At 37.8% G+C, this 26203-nt stretch overlaps 1 protein-coding gene across 9 annotated transcripts in view; it reads left to right on the top strand.

Moving 5' to 3' along the window:
• Positions 1-26203, top strand: part of ARID1B (AT-rich interaction domain 1B) — a 551542-nt gene that overhangs the window by 48330 nt on the left and 477009 nt on the right. For all 9 annotated transcript variants that reach the window (XM_078155060.1, XM_078155061.1, XM_078155059.1 and 6 more), the window contains exon 2: positions 22040-22234. In XM_078155060.1, coding sequence (XP_078011186.1) covers positions 22040-22234 — 195 coding nt within the window. The remainder of the gene's footprint in view (positions 1-22039; positions 22235-26203) is intronic.

The following is a 26203-nucleotide window of genomic DNA, read 5'->3' as shown; positions in this document are numbered from 1 at the left end:
GGGGGTTTTCCTCTGGACCTCATATCTTTGCAGAGATGTCAAGTGGAACATGTGAGACCCCACATTGGCAACGTGTTTCAGCCTTACTCATTCCCATCATGTGTCTTTCCATTACTTGTGGGTGATTTGCACCTTTTATCCTTTGGACTGGTGTGTATTTTGTTACTTGTAGCCATATAGCATCACTGGAAGAATATTAACATTGAAAGTGTAGACCTTTGTTTTAAAGACGGTCTTAGAGGTCATTAAAAGCAGTGGTTGACTTCCTAAAAGCAATCCTACCCATTCTGTTCCTTCTACTCTCAATTCTAGACCTCATTTATTGACCTTTTACTGTGACTTTCAGAGAATAAGATATATAAATGCTCGAGCTTTGTGTGTGATCCATAAGAATTCATCATCCACTTGGATTTTCTTTGAGGAGAATTATTGGGAATATGAGATTTAGAGATGATGTAATCTTTTGGCTCAGGAAATTAACATTATAATGACAGCGTTGTGACATGAACACAGAAATAAATACAAGGATAGGACACCATGGAAGTATCCCAACTTAGCTGTGTGTCTCTGGGCAAATCTTAGAACCTGTTTGCCTCATTTTCTTTATCTCTAAAAAAAAAAAAGGAGTTTGGAGGCCCTCTGAGTCCAAACTGTATTTGAACAAGAACTCCCCCTACAGCATACCCAATAATAATAGCTAACATTTATAAAATGCTTACTCTGTGCCAGGCACAAGCACTTTTACAATTATTATTTCATTTGATCCTCCCAACAACCCTGTAAGGTAGATGGTGTTATTATCATCCCCATTTTACAGATAAGGAAAAACTGAGGCAAACAAGTTAAGTGACTTGCCCATGGTCAGATAGTTGCTGTTGCTTGTCCTTCATTCTCGAAGAGGACCATGGCATCAGAGAGGTGATGCCATGACATGCAAGTGAATTGGATTTAAGTGAGGGACAGCTGTGTAAAGTCACCAGCCTCACTTTCTCCTCTGGAGCCATCTGGGTCCAATGGCCAGATATGGATCAGGACGACCAGCGATGGCCCAGGATTCAGTGGGGGACCTTGGCATTTTCAAACTAAGACCTTTAACAGGGCTCAGTTTGACTGAGGCAGTGCTGATTCAGTGAGGAAGGCTTTAAAAAAATGAGGCAAAGAATGGCCTTTTTTAAAAAAAAAATTAGATCTGGGCGGGTAAGACCATTAGGATTTCTGGCCAAAACAGAAACAGTTGTTATTTACGTTCATTCTGAGCCAGTCAGGGCCCACAGTGAGCAAGTTGGACTTGTTCAGGGATTAAGGCACAGCTAGGAACTGAATGAAGGCTGATTTGAACTCAGGTCCTTCTGATTCCAGCCCTAGCACTCTATCTGAATAATTGTCCCAACAAGTTGTCATCTAGCTGCTGCTTGAAAATTTTCAGCGAGAGTGCCGCTGACCTCCTAAGGCAGCCTATTTCTACTTTTGGATATCTTTGTTATCAGGCAGCTAGATAACGGAGTAAGAATGTTAGACCAGAGTGCTAATTCTACCCCAGACACTTAGATGTGTGACTGGGCAAGTCTCCTCATCTGTAAAATGGGTATTCTAATTAGTACCCCACCCCACAAGGTTGTTGTGTGGATCAAATGAGATGACATATATAGAGTGCTCTTTGAACCTTCAAGTGCTGTATAAATGCTAATGATGGGGGTGGTAGAAGTTTTCCGTTGTAGCAAACTTAAAGGGAATTGGTTTTAAGTTTCCATTTTTTTCTAGTTCTGCCCTTTGAATGACAAATAATGCCTTTTCCACATGACAGCACTTACTTCTCAGACTTTAGGATCTGTCATGCCCCTTCTTAAATCTTGTCTTTTCCAGGCTTAACATCCCTACTTTTTCAGCCAATTGTGATGTGGTATAACCTCATGATACGGCTCAGAATACTTTACTATTTATCAGTGTCTTTAAAATGTAGCACATGTGTGGTGGGACTATTAAGTATCTTTTTAGTTCTGGAAACTATTTCCCCCCTTTTTCTCTGCCATCTTTAAAAAATTTAATACGTTTTGTTGGACATGGGGACATTTTTTTAAGCCCTTCTTTCTTCTCCAGGTATTTTTCAGAAAATAGTTTTTTGATAACTGAAAGTCGGAGTATATCTTTTAAATTTGACAGTATGGTATTAATATGCTTCCTATTTGATCATAGTTTTGTACTTCTTTTTGAATTAATTCTTGTAGTCCTTGTGTATTGTTTTGATTTCCCTTCTTCCCCCCCACTTCATATCACTTTACACAAGTCTTCGTATGTTTCTCTAAATTTTTTTATATTTGTCGTTCAGCTAGCTGGCTCAGTGCCAGGTCAGGAATCAAGAATTCTATTTCTGAGTTCAAATGTGCCCTTAGAGACTTACTTAGATGTATGACTTAACCCTGTTTGCCTCAGTTTCCTCATCTGTGAAATGAGCTGGAGAAGGAAATGGCCAACCACTCCAGTATCTTTGACAAGAAAACCCCAAAAGAGGTCACAAAGAATAGGAGACAACTGGAAAAACGACTAAACAACAATATTTCATTACCTTCATATACCAGTTTTTCCATTCCTCAGTGTTTAGGTGTTTAGGTGCATACTTTATTTCTGGCTTAATGTTATTGTAAATAGTGCTGCTCTGAATGTTTTTGTACCTATTCATCTTTTCTTGCTTTTAATAAATTCCTTGGTACAGAGTCTTAGTACTGAAATCTTTGGATCAGAGGGCATGAGCAATTTATTAATTTTTGTTGCACAATTCCAAGTTGACAAAACACCTTTTAAGCAAAATTCTGCCTTAGTTTGAGCATAACAGCTTAACTGTTCACTTCTTTTACCTTTGGACAGTGAGACCAATATATGCAAGTCGAAAAGTATACATGTGTCTTTGTCAGGACATGCTCGAAATGGGTATAACTTGGTGGCTTTTTAAAATCATTAACTCAGGGAGATTTCAGATTATGCCTATTAATTTTTAATAGAAAAAAGTTTAAGGGAAGAGGATGAGAAATTGAAATGGCTGGAAGTAGACAAATTCTTCTGTCACTCTAATCTGTTGCTTTGTATTATCTGATCTGTATTTTGTAGCATATATTAAAATTTAGGTCTGGTAGTGGATGCTTTATCAATTTCATTCTGGTTATTATGTTGGGGACAGTAAGAATCCTTCATGCCCCTAGATTACTAAATTAATTCAGCAGAAAAGCATTGGAACCAGACTAACTAGTAAAGGAATTTTTTTTTTTAACTTCAGGCCAAAGGAGTACTTTTTTGTAAGTTCTCTGCTTCCCCCCCTGCTCCCCCTCGTAGCCTTCCTCCTCCCCTTCTTGCTTTCTTTACCCCCATTTTTAAAATAGCAGTGCTTTTCATACTGTCAGAATTTCTTGTTGTGACACCCCTACTCAAAAGTTATGACAGCAGTGCCATGACAGCCACTGCCTCCCGAGAATCAATCAGGCAATTAATTTTGTAAATGAAATGCTGATTATACAAAGCTTCACATGAGAGGCCCAGTGATTAAAATCAATTTAACAAATTGTTTCAGGTGGGACTTGATTAATAATTTGCTGTAAATGCTAAGGATATATGACCAGCATACTTTTTTTTGTGGTTGTTACCATCTTAACTATATAGAACCATTTTTGAGTAGAAAAAAATTCCACTGGTAAGTTCTCTGTGTGTGTGTATATACATACATATATTTTTTTATATATATACATATATATGTATATAGACTTCTGACCTAGTTACTATGAGAGTAAAGCCATTTTCATACTAGTCATGTTATTCACTTTTTGGTTATTTTACTAAGTAAACCTACTTAATATTGAGCAGTGGATACTTTAGCTGTTACCATAATATAACTTAAAGGACATTAGAGATAATGGAATTGACTTGCAATATTCATCGAAAGTATCAGTGTTTGGAGGGATAACTTTAATAGAGCAGGAAATAGATTTCTTTAACATTTCTAAGGGCTCCACATTTTGTGTGCTATTTCTTTGGAATAACAGATTCAGAAAAGGAGTACAATATATGTAGGAGGGTAGCCCAGGGTTTTGAAACGATGTTGCTTCCCTTGATTTTCCTTTCTTTGGGTTCCTACCTTCAGTTAGTTAGTTCTTAATAATTTATTTTCATGCTCAATAACCTTGCCCCTTATTCTTCTTTTTGGTGTTCTGTTCCTTAGTGTCCCAGAAAGGAGAATCAAAGAGGAGAGCTTTCAAATATGTTTGCGCTCTTTGGATGCTTATCAGGTCCACTAAAAGGATGAATGGGGAGCAGGTCAAACAGAATCCACAAAATGTTAGAACAGGAAGTGACCATAGAGAATTGGACTTAACCAGCATTTATTGAGTGCCTTCTATGTACTCTGCTTGAGCCCAAGATATACACCGTATAAATTGGAGAAAATCTCAGAGAGAAGGCACTGAGATCCAGAAGGAACTAATCGGAAAGGGCTTCTTGCAGAAGGTGAGACTTTAGCCGAGACTTCAGGGAACCCAGAGATGAGGAGGGAGACTTTGTTCCCAGGCATGGTGGACCACAGGTGAAAATTTACAGTTGGTGATGGAGTGAGGAATCAAAGGGATGCAATGTTACTGGATCCCAGAGTACATGGAGGGAAGTAAAGTGTAAGAAGCCTGGAAAGGTAGGAAAGGGCCAGGTAATGAAGGGATTTCAAAGCTAAACAGAGGGCTTAAAATTGGATCCTGGAGCCACTGGAGTTTATGGAATGGAAGGAAGAGGCATTCTTTATGAAGATTCATTGGCTGAGTGGTATGGGGAAAGACGTGAGGCAAGAATTAAGGTTGGAAAGCAGACTGGAATCCCACCTCTGCTTCTTATTCAAAAACCTGGTTTCACATCTAATCTCCAATCTTTAACAGTCTATGCTGTTGACTTACCTGAACTTCAGTCTCCTTGTCTGTCATATAAATGCTGGGCTAGATGATCTCTGTGGATGCAATCTAACTTCCTCATGTTAAGGATACTTGTAACAAGTTTGTTCAGTCTTACTTGGTTTGAGTACTGATGCAAATTGCAACCCATCCACACTTTGTCCTCCTTTGAGAGTCTTGACCATGTCTCTTGTAAATCAACTGCAAGGGTTCATCCTTTCATTGGCATTGTGTGGCTGCTAATGGAGCCTGCTAGTTGTCCATCATTTATACTTCATTCTCACTGCTTGACCATCTCTCTGCTGAAAATCATTGAGGCCACTTCAGTGTAATCCATGTCATAGACGATAATGACAGTGGACATTTAGATAGGGGCTTAAGGTCTGCAGATCTTTTTTTTGGGGGGGGTTTGAGACATTTAATTCCTCTAAAGTATAACAAATAACTTAAAAAGTGGAATCTATTGTTATGTGATGATAAAAACAGCTCATATTTTGACAAAATGCTTCACTATTTGTACAACACTTTTCATACACTGTCTCATTTGAGTCTAAGCCTAGTCAAGCAATTTAGCATCTCTAAACCTCAGTTTTCCTTATCTCTAAAATAGGAATGAAAACAGATAACATATGTAGAGTGCTTCACAAATTTTTCAAGGTCTATATAATTGAGATGTCTTTATCACATTTGCATTCTCCTTTTAAATTTGGTCTCTTTTGTTTTATTAATTTATTTTGACTTATCAACAATAGCCTCCATATGATTTTGAGTTTAAAATTTTTCTCCTCCTTCCTCCCCACCAACCTCCCCAAGACAGCGCACAATCTGATATAGGCTATACATTTACATTCCTATTAAACGTATTTTCACATTACTGATGTTGTAAGTAAAAACACCCAATAGGAGGAACTATCAGAAAGAGGAAACAAAACTCAACAGAAGAGAAAAAAATAGGAATTCAACTTCCATAGTTCTTTCTTTGGATGTAGATGGCATTTTCCATCATGAGGCCTCTGGAGATGTCTTAGATCCTTGTGTTGCTGAGAAGGGTTAAGTTTATCAATATTAGTCATCACACAACGTGGCTGTTATTGTGTACAACATTCTCTTGGTTCTACTCACTTCACTCAGCATCAGAAGGTCTGCAGATCTTTTACCTCATTTGAGCCTCATAATGTTCTACAGGTATTGCTATGCCCATTTTACAGATGAGGAACCAGAAACTTAATGAAATTGTTGCGTGACTTGCCCGTGGTCATATGACTACAAAATATTAGAGGCAGGGTGTTCTGACTTCAAGTCCAGCATTTGATCTCCTATACTATGGTGCCTTTTTTAGAAGAGGAAGCTAAATTTCAGAGAAATGAATAGATGTTCCATGGGCATGTTACCAGTTAGAGGCAAAACCTTTCTAGAATCTAGCGTCTCCCATATGAATGGTTTCATTCATTCATCCTTTCATTTATTTTTTCATTTTTCAATGCCTGCTTTAGGTCCTCCTTCCAACTAGAAGACTTTTGTTGATTTCTCTAGTTGTTAGTACTTTCTTTACTCAAATTTTCTCAGTTTACATCTTGTATTTCCCAATAGAATGTAGGCCTCCTGAAGTGAGCCACTTTTCCTCCCCCAATTTTGTTTTTGTATCTCCCAGTACCCAACAAAGTACTTTACACGTGGTGGACACTTTTAAAAATACTTGGTTAATTTAATTGCAAGGATACAACAACACGTATTTATTTGAATACTTCAGTCAGTGTCTGACCTTAGTGATGTGAGTACTTCCTGACTCTTCGCTTATGTGACTTGCCCATGGTCCCATAACTAATAAATGTCAGAAGAAGGAGTTGAACCCAGGGGAAAATAACGTGTTGTACAAATTTTGACAGATCTTTCTTTTCCTGTTTTTCTTCTTCTTCTCATTTTATCCCTAAATGTGCTTGAGATGACCTTGATAAATTAGATCTTCTGCCAAGTATTCTATGCTCATTTTTCCATCTACCACTTCTTTGCTATTTTATGAGTGGGAATGATTGTTACTTTCTGTCTTTTTTTATAAGATTTTACAAATGAGCTTATATTCTATACCGATGCTGCCTTTGGCTGCCATATCCCTCTACTTGGCAAGGAGATTAAAGTATTTGCTAGCAGAAGCAGTTTGTAGGTTCTTTTAACCTACTTGTGGTGATTGCTGTATGTTGATTAAACTTTAACCAAACATGGCAAACTGTGTTGTCTGGTTTTTTCTGTTTCCCAATTTTTTGAGTATCAATAATTTGTTAACCATGTTGTTTTGGAGGTGTTTTTATTGTATGTCTGATTTTCTTTTCATTTTTATTCTTTGGATCCATAGCATCATTGATTTAGACCTGGAAGGGACCTTAGTGACCATCTAGTCTAACTCCTTCATTTTATAGATGAGAAAATCAGGAACAGAGACACGAAGGGACTTTTTTTTTGTCTTCAATATGGAATCAGTCTTTATTCCAAAAGTCGATGTCTGACTGCGCAGGAAAAGCTGATTTGGTAATGATTTCTGCATTGGTAACCAGTTGCTTCTTCTTTATTAAGATGTAGCCAGTTTGATTTTTTTCCTTTTGTTATGTTATCGATGCTAGCCATGTCCAGTGCTTCTTCACTCTCTTCTTAAAGAAAATATTCAGAAGATACAGATGTGAAGTTTCTGTGTAGTCTACAAGGCTTTGACTTCTTTCCCTTCTTGATCCTAAGTATATTTTCTAACATTTTTTGCCTTCTTCCTCTCTGTATACTTTTAGTTAGTCAGTAAACATTTATTATGTCTTCTGTGTGCTAGGCACTGTGTGAAGTGCTGGGGATACCCTTCCCCCTAAACCCCTCAAAAAAGCAAAGGATAGTCCTTGTTCTCAAGGAGCTCACAATTGGATGGGGGTGCTAACATGTAAACAGTTATATAAAAACATGCTATATACACAATAAATTGTAAATGATTAGTAGAAGGAAGGTGGCTGTAGCATTAAGAGGGATAGGAAAGGCTTCTTGTAGAAGGTGGGATTTTAGCTGAGATTTGAAGGAGGCCAGGAGGTTTAGATGAGGAAGGAGAACAGTCCTTGAATAGGGGACAGCCAGTGAAAATGCTCAGGCTTGGGAGTTGGAGTGTCTTGTTTGAGGTATAGTAAAGAAGCTGGTGGCACTTTTATACAGAATCCACTGAATATTAAAGCATATACTTTATATTGGAAAGTCTTAATAAATTCTTAATTGTTGTTCAGTTGTTTTTCAGTCTTGTCTGACTCTTTGTAACCCCATCTGGGGTTTTCTTGGCAAAGATACTGCAGTTTGCCATTTCCTTCTCCAACTCACTTTACAGATGAGGAAACTGAGGCAAACAGGGTGAAAGGACTTGCCCAGGGTCACACATCTAAGTGAGTGTCTGGGACCAGATTTGAACTCAGAAAGAGGATTCTCCTGACTCCTGGCCTGGCACTGTATCCACTGCACCACCTGGCTGCCCCTAAATTCTCAATAGTATTTCTCTATTTTTTCATCTTCCACAACAAATATTGGTGCGTGATCTATGATTATATTCAGTGTGTTTTTATTTTTAAAACAATTGCTCACTCATCTTGAGCACTGCAAATTGAGGTGACCAAGTATCCCCACGAAGTGTTTTTCATTGCTTGTGGACAGATGATAAAACCAACTCAGTCAACTTCTTTATTTGTCTTCTTTCTCTGAGGAGAACCTGTGAGCCATCTTTCCCTTTAGCCACAATTTCCTTGTAACTTCTGGTTTCACTTAGAACAAGAATGTCATTGTTGAGAAGACAGCATGGTGCATGTAAAGAGAGCTGGCTTTGTAGTCAGAGGACCTGATTTCAAATCCCACCTTTGCTGCTATTATTACCTATGTGACTTTAGGCAACTCACCTAAATAGTCTCTGATCCTCGTTTCCTTACCTATATAAAGTGAAGGGTTGAGACTACACAGCCTCGGAGGTTCCTTTCAGCTCTTGAATCTGTGGTCCTCTGATTTTGTTCTGTCATCTGTTGATCTTTTAGTGATTGGACAAGGATGTCGCATTTAGAGTACTGGTGGTTAAGTTGATGTTTACAGATGGTCTAAAAATTGATTCATAGCTTCCTCTATGCCCATCACTGCAGAAATGGAAAAGGACCATACAAGTATCAGGCACATTTTGTGTTTTTCTTCGTTTCATGGGTTGCTGTGGCCAAAGAATTCATGTGGACAGTGGCCTTGTGATGAGTGTCTCTGGCCCTCAGACATCAGACTCAGTCTGCTCTAAAACTTTCCAATGTGGAGAAACTGCTAGAGCTTTTACTTTATGTCTTAAAGATATAATAGAGTGGGACTGAGGCAGAGTGCTTTGTAAACCTGTGTTATGTGGACAATGTAGCCGTAGGTCAAGGTTTTTCATAATTTTTGGGTATCTTTGTGTTATCTTTATCATTCAGGTGAAGCCCATGGGCTCCTTTCTTAAATGATGTTTTTAAGTACGTAAAAGGGAAACAGTTATCTTGAAATGCAGTTATCTATATATCTATATCTATATATTTTAAAAGTTCACGTACCCCAGGTTAAGAGTTCCTGACATTAAATAAATGTGAGAAAGTTTGAAGAGGGAGAGAGAACTAGGACCAGGTCTGCGTTGGACTCCGTGACTTCTGGGGTCCCTTCCGACTTTAATTGCTTTAATTCTGTGAACAACACCTGGTGAAATTATGGGAGAGTTTCACTTAGGAGACTTCATCTGAGTTGAGGCTTGCAGGATGACATGTTCTGAATAAAGGAGATAAGGAAGGAGAGAAGGGTATGCTTGGGACAGGGATGGCAGGATTGGTTCCATGAATACCTAGTTAGGAGATGAAATAGTTTGAGTCAGCAACAGCTACTAGTTTAACTTGACTGGAACCATGAAGGGAAGTAATGTAAAATGAGGCCAGAAATGAAGATGGAAACCAGCTTGTGAAGGGCCTTGAAAGCCGATCGTAATTTTGGCTATTTGTTTTTAAATCCTAGAAGTAATAAGGAGTTACTACTGAAGGTTTTGGAGAAAAGGAATGGTATTGGCAGACTTGTGCTTAAGAAAGGTAACTTTGACAGCTTTCTGGTTGATGGATTGGAGACAGAAAAGATTAAGGGCAGGAAGACCAAATCAGAGATTATTATAGTAATCAGGTGAGAAGAGATGAGGGTCTAAAGTTTAAATTAGGACAGTAATGTCCTCACAGAAATAGGGAAACTAGAAGTGATTGGAGCTTAGGGGAGAAGATAAGTTTTGTTTGGTGTCTTGAAGATAGTTCGAGGTGTTGACAGGTTATCCAGGTGTCTGTGCAGCATGGAGTTCAGGTGAGAGATACCACATGGATATGAAGGTTTGGGAGGATTATCTCTAGACAGAGGTTTACTGATGATGGGAGTGGATAATGTTAACTACAGAATGCAATACAGCAGGTAAAAGAGTGCCCTTCTGGTTTTTTGGGGAGGAAAGTGCTTTGCAAACTTGAAACTAATTCATATATAGAGATATACATATCTCTATATATGAATGTGGGTTATTCTTTTTTTAAAATTGTAATATTATGCTATTCAGTCATGTTAGAGGCTACTTGTTGAAAGTGAAATTGTTTGTTAAGATGTAGATTTTTTTTGGTTATATTATTGATGCTAGCCATATCCAGTGCTTCTTCACTCTCTTCCTGTAGAAAATATCCAGAAGATACAGGTGTGAGGTTTCTGTGTAGTCTACAAATTTTTGGCTTCTTTCATTTCTTGATCCTGAAGCATATTTCCTGACAGTTTATTAAATGAGGTTGATGGTAGTAATAGCAGGAGTTTGCAAACTGGAGGATTTTAGCGACTCCAGAGTTTTTGACCCTGCTCTTATACTTAACCAATGAATATTTCTTTTTTATAGTTTATACAAAGCACTTAAAAAAAAAAGAAACAGAATAAAACAAAAACAAACCAAAAAAACTTAGGGAAAAGTGACTTTGTGACATATCTCATCTCTTATCCTTATTTCAACTTTTACTTTTGAGAAGCATAGAGGTTAGGGCCTGTTATAACTAGTATTATTCTACAAAGACCTCTGTCTAGCATATTATAAGAACTCCAGTCACTGACTGACTTATTTTAACGATAGAATTTTTGTGCAACTCAAGGATTTGAACCCTCTCGAAACAGAATGGGAAGTCTTGAGGTGGTGGTAGGGATTTTTGTCCTTCTGATAACTGGAAAGGGTGTACTGTAGTGTTCAGATGTTTACCGTGTGGCCCCTAAACTGAAGTAGTGCTATTTATGTTCCCTTAAATCTGAAATCAGTCAGTAAGCAAGTATAAGCTCCTGCTGTGTTCCAAGTGTGATCCTAAGAGATGAGGATACAAAGAATGCTGAAAAAGACAGTCACTGGCTCCAAGAGCTCACAATCTAAAGGGTAAGACAACATTGAAAACAACTATGTATAAATAAGCTATATACAGGATAAATTGGAGATAATCAGGAGAAAGAAGACACTAGAATTAAGGGGATTCGGGAAAGGCTTCTCGGAAGCCTGTGTTTTATCCAGGTTCCCTGAATCTAAAATATAGTGCACCAAAACACATATTTATATTTTGTATTTTTATTTATTTATGTGTTATATCTCCCTACTAGATTATATACCCATAAGGAGCACAGACTGTATCTTCTGTGAACTTTACCTTTCTCTCCTTCCCCAGAGTGCTCTACATTCAGTAGGTTCTTAGTAAATGTTGTATTGAATAAATTTCGTTAGATCTGTATTGTAATACCTATCTTTCTAGACACCCAAGCTCACATAGGAATCATCCTCAATTCTTCATTTCCTCCCTTCCCCTCTCTTCCAGTCTGTTTCCAAGTACTGTTGAAACATCTCTCCCATAAGATCACACACTCATTAGATTGTAACCTCCTTGAGGGCAGGGACTCTTTTTTGGCCTCTTTTTGAATCCTTAGCATGGTTCCTGGAATGGAGTAGGTGCTTCATAAATGTTTACCGAGTGATTTATTGACCGACCTAAGCTCCTTTCTCTTCTGACGCCACCACCAGCTTGAGGTGGGCACTCATTATATCATGCCTGGACTGTTTTGCTTGCTGCTTGCTCTTGCCTTCAGTTTCTCCGCACTCAAGTCCATCTGCCTCTCAGCTCTCAAATCCAGGCTGTCTCCCCCCACATTCCCCCAGTTCAGTGAGTTCCGCTGGCTCCCTTTCATCTCCAGGGTCAAATATGAAGTACTCTCTTTGGTGTTTAAAACTGTTTATAACCTGACCTTCCACCTTTCTAGTCTTTTTTCACCTTATCCCACATACCTGTAAAGCTAGAGTAGTCATGGAAGCCAGTCCATTCTCACAAGACACTCCATCTTCTGACTGAACATTTTCACTGGCTACCATAATGCTCTTTCTCTTCATCTCCACCTCCTGGCTTCCTTCAAATTGCACCTAAAACCCCACCTTCTACAAGAAGCTCTTAATGCTAGTGCCTTCCCTTTGTTAATTATTTCTAATTTATTCCCCCAAATATCTTGTTTACACACAGTTCTTTTCATGTTATTTTCCCCATTGGACTGTGAGCTGTATGAAAGCCGGTACTTTTCTTTTTGGCCTTTCTTTGTATCCTCAGCCCCTTGAGCAGGCAGGGCCCGGCACATTGTAGGCCCTTAATAATTGCTTGTACACTGAATGACTTTAATGCCCTCTAGGAGAGAGCTGAAGTTCCTTCATTCGTAGCCTAAAATATATATAGTATGTAATTTGTCTTTTCGTAAAATTACCAGGTTTAATATGCCCAATTTAAAAAATAGAATTTAATTGAAAATAATTCAAATTATACTAATTGAATTTAATTTTAGATTACATTTTTAAAATATATACAAACACAACCAGTGAACTTTAAGGATTCAGGCTTCATAGTTTTTTTTTTTCCCCATCTATGAGAAGTGTGCAAAACCTTAAACTAAAAGGATCAGTTTTACAGTAAAACAAAGAAAGTTATGTGTTTTGGCTTTAGTCTTCTCTCTAAGATTAAGCCAATAGAGACAGAAATGTTGATTTCCATAATACAGCTGAGAAAAAAGGAAAAAATATCCTCAGACTTCTTGGAAAAAGCTTTTTGCCTTGTGGACTTTTGTCTGGAATTCTATCATTTTAGAGCTAGAAAGGAACTCGAGTGATATTTAGTCTGTCTTTCTGACCAAAGCGGAACATCTTGGTAGAACATGTTGTACCAGATGAAGTCTGTGATTTCTTTGAGTGCTAGAAGACCTGTGTGCACTATCTCATCTGTCTTCTGTATCATCTTATAGTTGACTTCTATTTGTGAAAATGAGTACTGTGTAAGTTTTCTGAAACCTTGGTGCTACATTGCTGACTCACCTGCAACCTTCAGATCCTCTTCTGCTGCATATGCCCAACCGGTTTTCCATCTTGAGTTGGTGACATTTATTTTTCTCCAAGGTATATTTTATTGCATTTGTCCTCATTAACCTTTACCCTATTTACCCCACCTCCAGTTCACTAAGGTTGCTTTTAAACCATTTTTTTATTTGCAGGTTTCTCATTGCCATTTGGTCCCATTGATCCCTTCAGTAACCTAGTTATGTGAACATGCTCTTCTTTATTCACATTAAATATTAGTACAAGGGGCACAGTACAGTGTTCTGTATATTCTGCGTATACTTACATGGGTAATTGTCTCCTGTGTTAGAAGGTTAAGTTCTGTGAGAGTGGACTTTGTTTCATTCTCTTCATTTGTATCCCAGGGCCTAGCACAGTGCCTGTGTTTAAAAAAGTATAAATCAGCAATAATACAAAAATAAAACAATAACGAGTATAAATTAGCTGTGTCAACTCAGGCAAATCACTTAACCTCTTTAAGGCTCAGCTTTCTCATATGTAAAATGGGTTTAGTCATGCCTGTACCTTTTTAGGGATGTTCATAGGATAATGTGAATTATATGTAAAGGGCTTTATAGACCTTAAAGCAGAATATAAATTACTGCTGTTATTTCTGTAGCATCTATGCAGTATCACTTGCTTTCTCTCCCTGGTTGATGTTTACTTAACTAGGCTCATTTTTCTAATTGCCAACATTTTCTGCTTTTTCTGCTACTTAATTCTAATAATTGTCACTTCTGCAAATAAGAGTTTCACTGGATTGACACAAGGTTCCCCTTTTCTGGAGCAGTAAACGCTGAACCAGGAATGAGGAATCTTGCCTTCTGGTGGGAACTCTGACGTTAGCTAGCTTTGTGGTATTGGGCAAGTAATTTAACCATTCTTCTGGTCTTTAGTTTCTACATCTATAAAATGGGAACCCTAGACTAAACAAATTCTTAAGTAAGGCCCCTTTAACTTTGGTGATGCTGTGTGGTGCTTTATTTATTTATTTATTTATTTATTTATTTATTTGATTTTGTGTGACTGTTTCCCAACACAAACAGATTATCTTCCACATGTTGCAAAAGACGAAGGAATCTGAAGCATGTAAAAAAGACGAGTGAGAGACTGCATTGGACAAGGGCCGAAATACGCCCTGCTCTTTTATTTGAGAGCTGTACCAATGACTTACCTTCATAACATAGTCATTGCTGTGATTTTGTGTCCTGCAGGTTGTTAAGTTTAAAAATATTTCTGATTGTAATTTTTTTGCAAAATTTTAAAAAACCTCATAATTTATCTTAACTATTTTATTCATTTAAAATTAATTATCCAACCAACACTTTTGCTTTGTTTCCTTTTGGAACCCTGATAACCCACTGTTCTATCCCAATTCCCCCCCCCCTTCTTTCCTGTCTCTAATTTTGTATTTTCCTTCTGAGCCTTCATTTCTTTGAAGGTGTTTAAATGTTGCATGTTTCCTAGAGATGATCTGAAACAAGTTTAGATACAGCTTGCTCTGTCTAATCCTTTAGAACTCTATTGACTAATTTGGCAAATTTTCATTGGTTCAGCAAAATAAAACTCTTGATCCTAGATTTGGGAGGACAAATATTGATTAATATTGTATCAAATAAATGCTGTTGTATTATTAGTATAAGTCAAATGAGCTTGATTTTGTGGGTGTAGTCTTTCCCATATTTCTAATAATTATAGATTGGTCAATGGTTAACATCAACAGTCTAGAGATTGATTTTACTCTGAGTGAAAAATACATTCCTTAATTAGGAGGAATAAATATTCTTTTGTGATTCTCCTCCATTCTTGACTTTAATTGAATTTATCTATAACGAACAGAGTATTGCTGAGCCTAATGGTGTGAGCTAAGTATTCGTTACTGGAGTCTTGAGCGTTTTTGTTTTCTCTTCCAGAAGTTTGCCCAGAACTGTTGTAGGGAATTAATACCTACAGCTTTTATAATTTTACTTTGAATTAAAAATTTTCTTTCTACTATCTCCATATGGATTAAAAACAAAACAAAACTGCATTCTGTCATTTGACATGATTGAAAATTCTTAAATTCAAGGCCTTCTAGTGTTAACTTTTGGAAGTATTCAATTCCAAAGTATTCATTGAGTGCCTGTACATAGGGTAATACATGGCACTACCATAGTCACTGTGGGGAGTACATAGCAGTATCCTTGCTGTTAAAAAAAAAACCCAATAACTTACAATTAAAGTTGAAGAAAGGGATATTTATGAACACTGATAGAAGATTTGAATAACAATACGAGAAATTTTCTAAGACAATATTAAGTGCAAATGTGTGGTACAGGCCATATTTCCTGTGCCGTAGAATGAACTCTGCCGTCTCCCCCGTTTCCCTTACTCCTTCTGTTGAAATCCCTCTCTTCTTTTAAGCCTAGCTCAGATACCATCTCCTGCATGAAGCCTTCCCTGATACTACTCTCCTTAGATAAAAATGATCTTTCTCTCTTCTAATTCATCTGACCTACTTTTTCAATGTAAATATTCTCTCCTCGGTGATGCTCTTTGGTTGCAAATCTTGAAATACCACAATCTCTAAGGGGTTAAATTATGGTTGGCCCAGCAGGCAAACAGACACACGGAAGACTCAAGTAATCTATAGCATATTTCCAGGAATTGATCTATGTTCAAGAGTATAAGGGTTATTTATCATTGAAGAAATCAACAGTGGGAAAGGTAGGGCACAAGAAAAGAACAGTCCAGGTGTTCCTTTAGTACTTTCAGAAATATTAACAGACCTGGCATTTTCCATGGATGCTTTTTGAAGGATGTATATGGAAAGTCATGAACAAGAAATAAATATGGTATCCCCAAACTCTTACTGCAGTTTTATAAGCCTATTAAAACTTGATACTTAGTAAGAATAAGCATGGGTGGGTTGAAATCTGCAGTAATGGAGGTAATATATATCTATGAAGTCACAGATCCATTGAAGTATTATACACATTTTGTTCTTATTAGACATAGTTTTTTAGACCAGGTCCTAGCTATGTTTGTATTTCTTAGGGCTTAGTGTTTAGCTTTTGGGAGTGGGGCAGGGAGAGAAGAGTGTTCTTGGATGTGTGCTTTCATTAGTGTGGAAATTCCTTCCATCAGTGCAGGTAGACATCTCATCTCTAACTTGGTCTAGAAATGAGGAGTTACGTGACTTGAGCTTGGTCATAGAGATAGAATGTGTCAGAGGCCGGACTGGGACTCACATCTTCACAACTCTTTGGCTTTTTGTCGTCTATATCACTCCCTCTAATTTAGGGCTTGCTAAGTGGGGGTATTAGAATGGAGCGGGTAGTCTTTCAAAAGCACTGTTCTATAGGAGATCTCATTTTTGCTGTCACAATTGATCAAAAGATATAGGGAATATAAATCTCTGTGTGTGTGTGTGTGTGTGTGTGTATGTGTTTGTATTTAATCATAAAAGAGCATTTGCTTCGGTAAAGAAAAATTCACCTTAAAGGCTCATATATATACATCAAAATTATTCAGAATTCCTTGAACAGTGTAACAGAGGTAGCCTTAGTTGTCCCATTTATTATGAATTTCAGAAGAAACATAAAACGGTAACCAGAGGTGCTTACCATCCTTACTGAGGGCATTTAGTGCAAAACCCATCTTGTAGAAGGATTCTCTGTAGATGCTTAGGTACTACTGGTGGTCTGGTTTTTGAATGATATAGTCACTGTTGGTATTAAGCCTTGGAATATGGCAGAGCCTTCTAGGCAACTCAGAAGAGTTTGGCATCACTGTCCTCCAGAGGAAATCCAGATGGATGAAGAATGCTTGTTCAGACTATGTCATGCATTTAGGTGGATAGAGCTTTTGGACAGACCCTACAAATGGTCATGTTGAGATTACAGTAAAATAAGAAAACTTACAGCAGTCCTGTTGCCTCTGGGAAATTGCAGAGTTACTTTAATAATTATAAACTTCTCTCTGAAATCAAGGCCCATCTTTTTAACACTAGAAGTACTAATTTTAAATCAATTGATTGAGAAACGTGCGTGGTCATTTGAGTTATTCTTAAATTCTGGTCCTTTTAAATTCCAGTATTCAAACAGTCTTTAAATTGTTGTGAGTCTCATAACACTAGTCTCAGAAGAATTAAAGTTTAATATTTCTCAAAAACAACAAGAGATACTTTGTGTGAGTTGGTTATAACACAAAAATAAAGTTGTTTCTAAGAGGAAATACTGTAGTTTAACCTGAGACACCAAAAAAACATTTCTTCCATCCCGTTCTCTTACCTCCAGCACTGGCTCCACCTCCCACTGGGACTTTAGGGGTCAGCAGCAGCCATAGAAGCTCAGAAGGGTCTGTGGCTAGAGGGAGTAGATGTCTGTGGCTTTTCATGTATACATATAATTCATAACTTTGGTGTTTTCTATGAATGGGATTGTCTTCACACTTGAACTAAGTTATTATGGAAGCCAACAAATCTAATGCTGTCTATCTTAGTCACTTAATGTGAAAAACAGTGTCCATGTAGCAAGAAAAGATCATTCCACTATACTCTGTTGTGGTCCAGACCACACCTGGTGCACCATGTTCGTTTCCGGTATAGCAGTTTTAGAAAGCACCTAAAAAAGTCCTTTCTAAGACTTAAGGGAATGAGTGAAGTGAGCAGAACCAGGAGAATATTGTACACATTAACAGCAACATTGTACGATGACCACCTTTGATAGATTTAGCTTTTCTCAGCAATGCAGTGATCTAAGACAATTCCAAAAGACTCATGATGGGAAATGCTATCCACATCCAGAGAGAGAACTGTGGAATCTGAATGCAGATAGAAGCATACTATTTCTCTCTCTCTTTTTTTCTTTCTTGTGGTAAAACCTTTTGTTCTGATTCTTCTTTCATAACATGACTAATGTGGAAATATGTTTAATATGATTATATATGTATAGCCTATATCAGATTGCATGCCATTTTGAGGAGGGGTGAGTTGAGAGAGGGGGATAGAACTCAAAATCTTATAAAAGTGAATGTTGAAAACTAAAAATAAAAAAAAGAAGTCCTTTCTAAAGAGGGTCCAAAAGAGCGTCATCAGATAGTGAGAGGACTGGAAAGAACATCATACTAGGATCTTTTGAAAGCCCTGGAAGTATTAAGCCTGGAGAAGAGAAGACTAGGTGAAGACATGATAACAGCCTTAAAGTATTTTAATGGTTTTTATGTGGAAGAAGTGTTAGACTTAATTCTATTTCAGACCTTGGGTGGGCAGCAATAAGAGCCAGGAATGGAAATTTCAGAGGTAGATTTAAGGAAAAACTTACTAATCTAACAATTGGAGCTGTTTAGAAGCGGATTGATTGCTTTACAAGAGGGCGGCATTCTGTCAGTCTCTCTCTCTCTCTCTCTCTCTCTCTCTCTCTCTCTCTTCTCTCTCTCTCCTCTCTCTCTCTCTCTCTCTCTCTCCCTCTCTCTCTCTCTCTCTCTCTCTCTCTCTCTCTCTCTCTCTCTCTCTCTCTCTCTCTCTCTCTCATTAGATATTTTTAAGTAGAGATTGGATGACCGCTTGCTGGTGATGCTGTCAAAGGGATCTTGGGTCAGATTAGGGTTAGAGAGTCTCTGTGGTTCTTCTCAACTCTTAGATTCTGTGATCTGTGCAAAGCAAATATTATGCAATAATAACACTATTTTAAAAGTGCTTAGAAATGTATACAGTAATGAGAATTAGCCTAATGTTGTTTAGCTGTTTTGCTCTCTATGAAATGGCTTCTACCCCAGCCATCCCTCCTCCTCTCTCAGCATGTTTTGTGGTATTCAAAACCACTTGCCTATTTCTACCAAATTGGAACTCAAATCACAGCTGTCATAAGCGTGCTATCGAGATTAGAAAAACAGATGTTTTGGAAATATTTGCGTAAAGAAAGATTCAAGGACCATCAGAAATGCTAATGATCTCTTTAAAAAATATAGCATAAACCTTTTGCTTAAAAGGCTTGTTAAAAATGACTAGTGTGGTGCCTTGAAGTGAAGCACCATTGGAGAAGGGATGTCTGGTAAAAAATAGAAGATGGGTTGTAGGTTGAATTGGGAGTAGGAGAAATCACTGGTCTCATGAGTTCTTGATGAGTTTTTACCTATCCTAAAAAAACCAAGGATTTAGTTTCTTTTTCTTGGAAAGCAGATAATATCAGAGCAGGGTTTGAGATGCTAATTTTGGACACTTTAATTTTGAAAATCACAAAAATTTCCCTCCAGGCTGAATTTGTGGATTATTAGTAGAAGTCTATAGAAAGAGAAGGTTGAAATGAAGTGTTTTGCATGGTTTGTCCTACCTGTTTTGATACCTGGGCTAATAATTTTTAAGGTATTTTGATGTCTTCACAGAGGCACGCAGTGTAGGTGTTTCATAAAGCACACTGATTTTTTTTTTTGAGTTTGAAAAATTCAATATTAGTTCAAATTAACTCCACATTAAATAAGGTTATAGAAGTTTATGGCAATGATATCCCAGATTAGAAAAAAGCAAGTCTAGAGACTGATAGAGGAAATTGCTACACTGTTATCTGCAAAACGAAAATGTAGACATTCTAAGCATTTCCCCATTTTAAAATTTCCGCTTTAATTAAGCCTGTTTTGGTAGTGTATGAAATAAATGGACCTTTCCAGTGCCCTGGGCTAATCCAGATTGAATGGGAAGATAGGGTGGCTGAGCATCGATAGAGGAAAGTTGATGATTTTGTATTGGAAATATATCCTGTTAATCTGGTTGACTCAAGTTGGGCCTCTGTTAGGCCACTAGCTTTTTTCTAGGCTTCCCAAATTCCTTATGTGGTCTATTTTTTCCATATTGCGGGAGAGAGTATTTTCGCTTGACTCATCCCTGAATCCCCAGGTATATCTCAGAACTCTGAGTCACCCAGTGAACTACTCAGAGGATTAATCCCCTTCCTCTTGATCCAGAAAATCATGATCTGTCCTTGCTTAATTCCCCCTTCCTGATAGTAATTATCTGTCTCTTTTCCTTTCTTATTCCTCACCCACTAGAGTTGTCTTCTTTCCTTCTGATTTGCAGTGTTTCTCTTTCCTTTGCCAACACTCATACCCATTGGTATCGAGGAGTGATCTTATTTTGGTGGGTTTGGGGTAGCAAACATCTCTAGACCTTTAGGTTTGGCAGCATCATTTTTTCACCCACACTGTTGACACATACTCCTCCTTCCATACCACCCTGGGCTCTGACAATATTAGCATTGATCTTAACCTGAATTATATAATGATACATTTTTCTATGTTGGCTAAAGCCAGTCATTTAAAAGTAGATTATTAAAAAAAAATTTAAAAAAAAGTAGATTATTCAGGATGTGGATTTTTCTTGGTTCTTACATTTTCTGCTCCTCTGCATTGTGGCAATTTTCTTGCTCTTTTCCCAGGGAAACTAATGAAGAATGGCTGTGGGTAAAACACTGGTGTTACTTGTTAGCTGTCGAGGTTTTGAGATGATTAGTTGTTTAGACATTGCCTCATATAAAGTAAAGAGTGCTGGAATGGAAGTCAGGAGACTTTGCCATCGGTTAGTTGGGGGACCATAGTCATTCTTTGAGCCTTGATTTCTTCATCCGTTAAAGCAGTAGGTTGCCTTAGATAATTTCTACTGCTGATATTCTTATGATTGTTGTCATCATCGTCATCATCGCCAACTCTTATGTTTGTACTATAGTGTTTGTAAAGAAAGCCCTTTATAAATTTTATCTCATTTTATCCTCATAACAACCTTGGGAGGGAGATGCTATTCCAAATGAAGAAACATCTACACAGAATAAGTCACTCATCCAGGGTCACACAGTTCGTTTGAACTCTCAGGTGTTTCTGAGTCCGGGGGTCCTTCTACTGCCTACCTAGCTGCCTCTATTCACTTTGTGTAGGTGGGTGAGAAAGTCCTGCATGTTGAGATGCTAAACACCAGACTCGGGGCAATCATTTTGATTTTCTTTGTCCCAGAGGTTGTTCTGGACTTGAGGCATATGGACTGTTCTAAAAGGAGAATCAAAACAAAAGTCTGGTTTGGATTTTGTTAAGTCTGGCAGGAAGCTCACTTTATAAGTGAGAGGGGGCTCATGATTTACGTTATGGCTTGGTGGCTTATTGGTGTGCATGCATATTATGGAATGCCTTGACATTTTCTTTCCATATAATTTTTTCTCCTGAAAACCTACTCTCTCTCTTCAACTCACTCCTTCACAAATGTTTGACTGGGATTTGCTGGCTGAGACTGAAATAAAATTGTTATTATTATGAGACTACTTTGAAGGCAGAAAGTATTGCTAATCACCAAACATTGAAGTGTACTTCTTTTTTTTTTAATACTATTAAGCTAAAAGTAGTTGGGTGAAATTAATTATCTTGCTCACTTCCTGCATACATAATAGAAATTCAGATGTAAATTTTTTTCTCTGCTTAGGGTGCGAAATCTTTCTTTATCTCTGACTCAGGGCCCTCCCAATTTAAAAAACGTTTTTAATTAATGAGAAAAAAATAGAAAATTTGTGTATAATGTTGCTGTTAGTTAACATTCTTCTGCATTTTAATTTGTCAAGTAATTGTTCTTAATGTTTTTGAAATAGAGGTTCATTGTGTTGACTATCTCTGATGCTTGTATCTGCTTGAATAGACTTTTCTGTCATCTAGATGTAGAACATTTTTTAAAAACAATCTCTTTTTTATTAAATAACAGGGCAGTCCAATGGATCCAATGGTAATGAAGAGGCCTCAATTGTATGGAATGGGCAATAATCCTCATTCCCAGCCTCAGCAAAGCAGTCCATACCCGGGGGGATCATATGGTCCCCCCGGCCCACAGCGTTATCCAATTGGAATCCAGGGACGGACCCCAGGTGCCATGGGAGGAATGCAATATCCACAGCAACAGGTTTGTGGTGGTTTTTAGTACTTTCTCAGTTTTTAGGAATTGGGAGAACTTGGGGATTAATGAAGGTAAGTGATTATAAGGCTTTGAAGTTGACTCTCAATTTTCTGTAGCAAAAGTGCTGATAAAAGCTAATTCTTTATAAATTTCCTTGAAATACATGTGATATGTTATTAGGTCTTTTTTAAAACTGTTTGTCAGTGAGACTAAAGTGAATTTGCTGAATGCCTTGTTGATAGGCAGGAGACCAGTCATGGCCATATTTGAAAGATAAAGATAGCATTATCAAGTTGATTTTTCTGCTTTGCTTCTTGTGTAGTCATTTTGCTTGCATTTTTAAAAACATTATTTCTGTGAACTTTTAAGTAGAATTAGTTTCTTAGAGCTGACTTAATTTCTTTATAAGTTATGATCTTTTAAATGTCCCCTATTCTCATTTAAAAAATACTATTTAAAGCCCCTTTTTGTTTGTTCACTATAATCATCTTTTGTATCTGCTTTTTTTTTAAAACCTCACAGCAGTCCTGTGTTGGTAAGACCTCTGGGTACCCTCATTTTGTAAACAGGGAAACTGAGATTGAGGGAAATTAAGCAACTTGCACGAAGTCAGGCAGCTGGCAAAGGTCAGAGGCAGGATTGAAACCTAGCCCTTCCAGGTCTTACATTTTAACCACTTTGATAGGGTGTTTTCTTTATCAGACTCATGGAGTTGGAAGTTTCCTTAAATTTTTTTTTTTTAATCAGGACCATGTCTAAATCATTATGCAAAATTGAAACTATTCCATATGGAACTATGGTAGTATGGAACTGGGAATATAAATCATTTAGCTCCTATATAAGTGAGATTAATTATTCAAAGTACCTGGTAGATGAACCTCTCCAGCTCAGCAAAAAAGTATTTGATGCCAGGTGCTCTGTTAGGTCCTGGGGATACAGAGATGAAAAATTATGCCTCTGTCCTCAAGGAACTTACAATCTGGTAAGAAGAATGAGGGTGTATTCTTAACCATAATGCAAGACAGAATGATTTAATGGAAAGAGCACTGAATTTGGAGGAGACAGATCAGAACATAGGAGATCAATACAGAGTAATGAGAAGGTTGGCACCAACAGCTATGGAGACCAGGAAAGGTCTTCTGGAGGAGGCAGTGCTTCAGTTAAGTCTTAAAGAAAGCCAGATCTGTTAGTCATAAATTGGGAAAAAAGTCATTCTAGGAATGGGTAACAGCTAGTGTGAAGGCACCAAGATGGGACCCATTGGAGTTTGATTAAGCAGGAATGTGTAGCTGTAATCACTTTGGCAGTAAAGTAGATAGTAGATTACAGTGGGGAAAGATTTGAAGCAGGGAGACCATTAGAAGGCTACTTATTTCAGTAGTTCACACAAGAGATGATGGTTGTGCAGTGTAAGTAGAGAGAAGATTAATTCAAGAGATGTTGTAGGCAAAGAAGTTTCAGGAGTGAGGGCCAGCGAGGACTTGAGAGGAACACCAAGGTTGTGAACCTACGTGACTGGAGGAATAGAGATTTCTTCCAATAATAGGGAAGTTCAGAAGGGGACGGTTTGGTGTGAAAGATAATAAGTTCTTTTTTTGATCATGGCTTTCATGTTGCCCAGTAATTCTTCAAATATCTCTCCTTGATCTATTTTCCAGGTCAGTTGTTTTTCCAATGAGATGTTCTTTTTCTTTTTTTAAAAATTGTTTTGACATTGTTTTATTGTTTCTTGAGGTATCATGGAGCCATTGACTTCTACTTTCCTTATTCTAATTTTTAGGCGGTTATTTTCTTCAGTGAGATTTTGTACCTCTTCTTCCATTTGGCCAATTCTGCTTTTCCTTTTACTTAATTCTTCTCTTTTCATTCTTGTGTCACTCATTTCTTTTCTCAATTTTTTTCCTTTAGCACGCTTATCTCTCGCTCTCTCTCTTTTTTAGCTCTTCCAGTAATTCTTGCTGGCCTTGGGCCCAATTAGCATTTGTCTTTGAGGTTTTGCTTGAAGCTGTTTTCACATTGTTATCTTCTGAGTTTATATCTTGCTGTTTTCTGACACTGCAGTAGCTTTTTATTGTCAAATTCTTTTTGTTGTTGTTTGGTCATTTTTCCCAGGCTGTTTCTGGATTTTGAAGTTATGTTAAAGTTGGGTTCTTCTTGCCTGGGGATGGGGAAGCACAAGCCTAAACTTCAGGCTTTTTTTGGGCTACTATTTTCAGAGCTAATTCTGAGGACCTGTGAGGTTTCCTGTGCTTCCAAGATGGTGTTATCCTGAGAGAGGAGTGGTCACTGCTCTCCTGGTCTGTACTCTGGATTTTACCAAGAAAGGGCCCCTGGTCCCCTACAGCCTCAAGCATTAGTGCTGTCTTTGCCTTGAAACTGTGACTAGGGACCCTTGTGACCAACAGCCAGTTGTCTGCACCCTGGTATTGGAACTCAGAACTGTGTATGGCCAATAAAATTAGCAATCATTGCCAGCTGTATTCAGAGCCAGCAAAGGGTCCCCAGTTATCCCTTTCTGACCCCATCACCGTGTGTGGGGCTGACAACTTGTGAAGCTGCTGCTGCTGTTGAAATGGTCACGTGTGGGCTCCAGATAGGCTTCCACTCTCACATCAGACTTTTCCTGCCAACCTTTTAAGTTTTCCTAGGCTGGAAAAATGTCTTACTCTGGTCTTTTGTTGGTTCTGCTGCTCCAAAATTTGATTTGAATCATTATTTTAAAGTTATTTGGAGGGTAATGTTGGGAGAGTTCAGCTCAGTGGCTGCCCCTAATCCGATATCTTTGAAAGATATTAGGTTCTGTGTCAGACATGTTACAGACTTTGAAATGCCTATGGGACATACAGTTAGAAATATCCAACAGGGAGTTAGTGATGTGGTACTGGAGCTCAGAAGAGAAATTAAGGCTTGATAAATAGATCTGGGGTCAAGTCTCTGCTCAGCTAGTTACTACCCATGTAGTAACTCTGGACAAGATACATAAGAATTCAACTTCTATTTCTTTATCACTAAAATAGGCATTTAACTAGATTATTTCTAAGGTCCCTTTAACATGCAAATCCTTTCCCTCTATGTTTTTTGGGGGTTGGAGGTAGAGAGAAAGTTGGGAATTTTAGGCATTCAGGCATAGGTTATTGCTTGTTCTTTGTTGTTTTAGCAGAAAAAAGTCCCTCGTGGGATAAGATGAGTTCAGGGGATGGTGAAACAATCTATTTTGGCTTGAGTGTGGAATATCTGAAAAGCAATGAAATGGGAAGATAGGATGGAGACAGATTATTAAAGGCCTTGAATTCAAGTTAAGGAGTTTACATTTTATTCTGTAGTCAAGTCAGTGGGAAGTCACCAAAGGTTTTTGAGAATGCTTTAAGAAGATTATTTTGGCCTTGGTGTGAAGGATGTATTGGAGAGGAGACTAGGGTCAGGGAATTAGATGGTCATTATGAGAGACTAGGCAAAGACATCTTCAGAATCAAGACTACAGTGAGTGGAAAAAAGAGTCATTGGAATTTGGCAACTGTTTGGGGAGGGAGGAGGAGAAAAGAAAGGATGAATCATGAATGATCTTAACATTGACTGTGATGGTTTGGTCCCCAAGAATTTTGTCGTGGAGTATTGCAGATTAATAATAATGACAAGTGTTTTTTGACTTTTAATGGTTGCAAAGCTTCATTTGATGATATTTTATATGGATATACTGTGTTTAATACTGTTCTAGGCTGGGCCTTCCTCATGCCAATCCCCAGGTAGCTTATGTTTGATATTTGAACAAAATGAGATATTTTTAGGTCATTCAGCAGTTAACAAAAAGAGATTTACTTAGCCAAAATTGAAGAATTTCTTCAATTTTAACTCTTGTCTGAGTTTTCCACCCTTATCTGCCGATTAAACATCAGAGCATCTCTGAAGCTCCTCCTTCCTGACAGCTTTTGTATCCAGGTGATGTCAGTGGCCCAAATCTTTATTCCCCCAAAGGAC

Source organism: Phascolarctos cinereus, unplaced genomic scaffold (genome assembly GCF_003287225.1).
Source record: "Phascolarctos cinereus isolate Bilbo 61053 unplaced genomic scaffold, phaCin_HiC Scaffold_5;HRSCAF=322, whole genome shotgun sequence".
Classification (NCBI taxonomy): Eukaryota; Metazoa; Chordata; class Mammalia; order Diprotodontia; family Phascolarctidae; genus Phascolarctos; species Phascolarctos cinereus.
The sequence above is the reverse complement of the archived record's forward strand: the minus strand, read 5'-3'. Positions and strand labels throughout refer to the sequence as shown.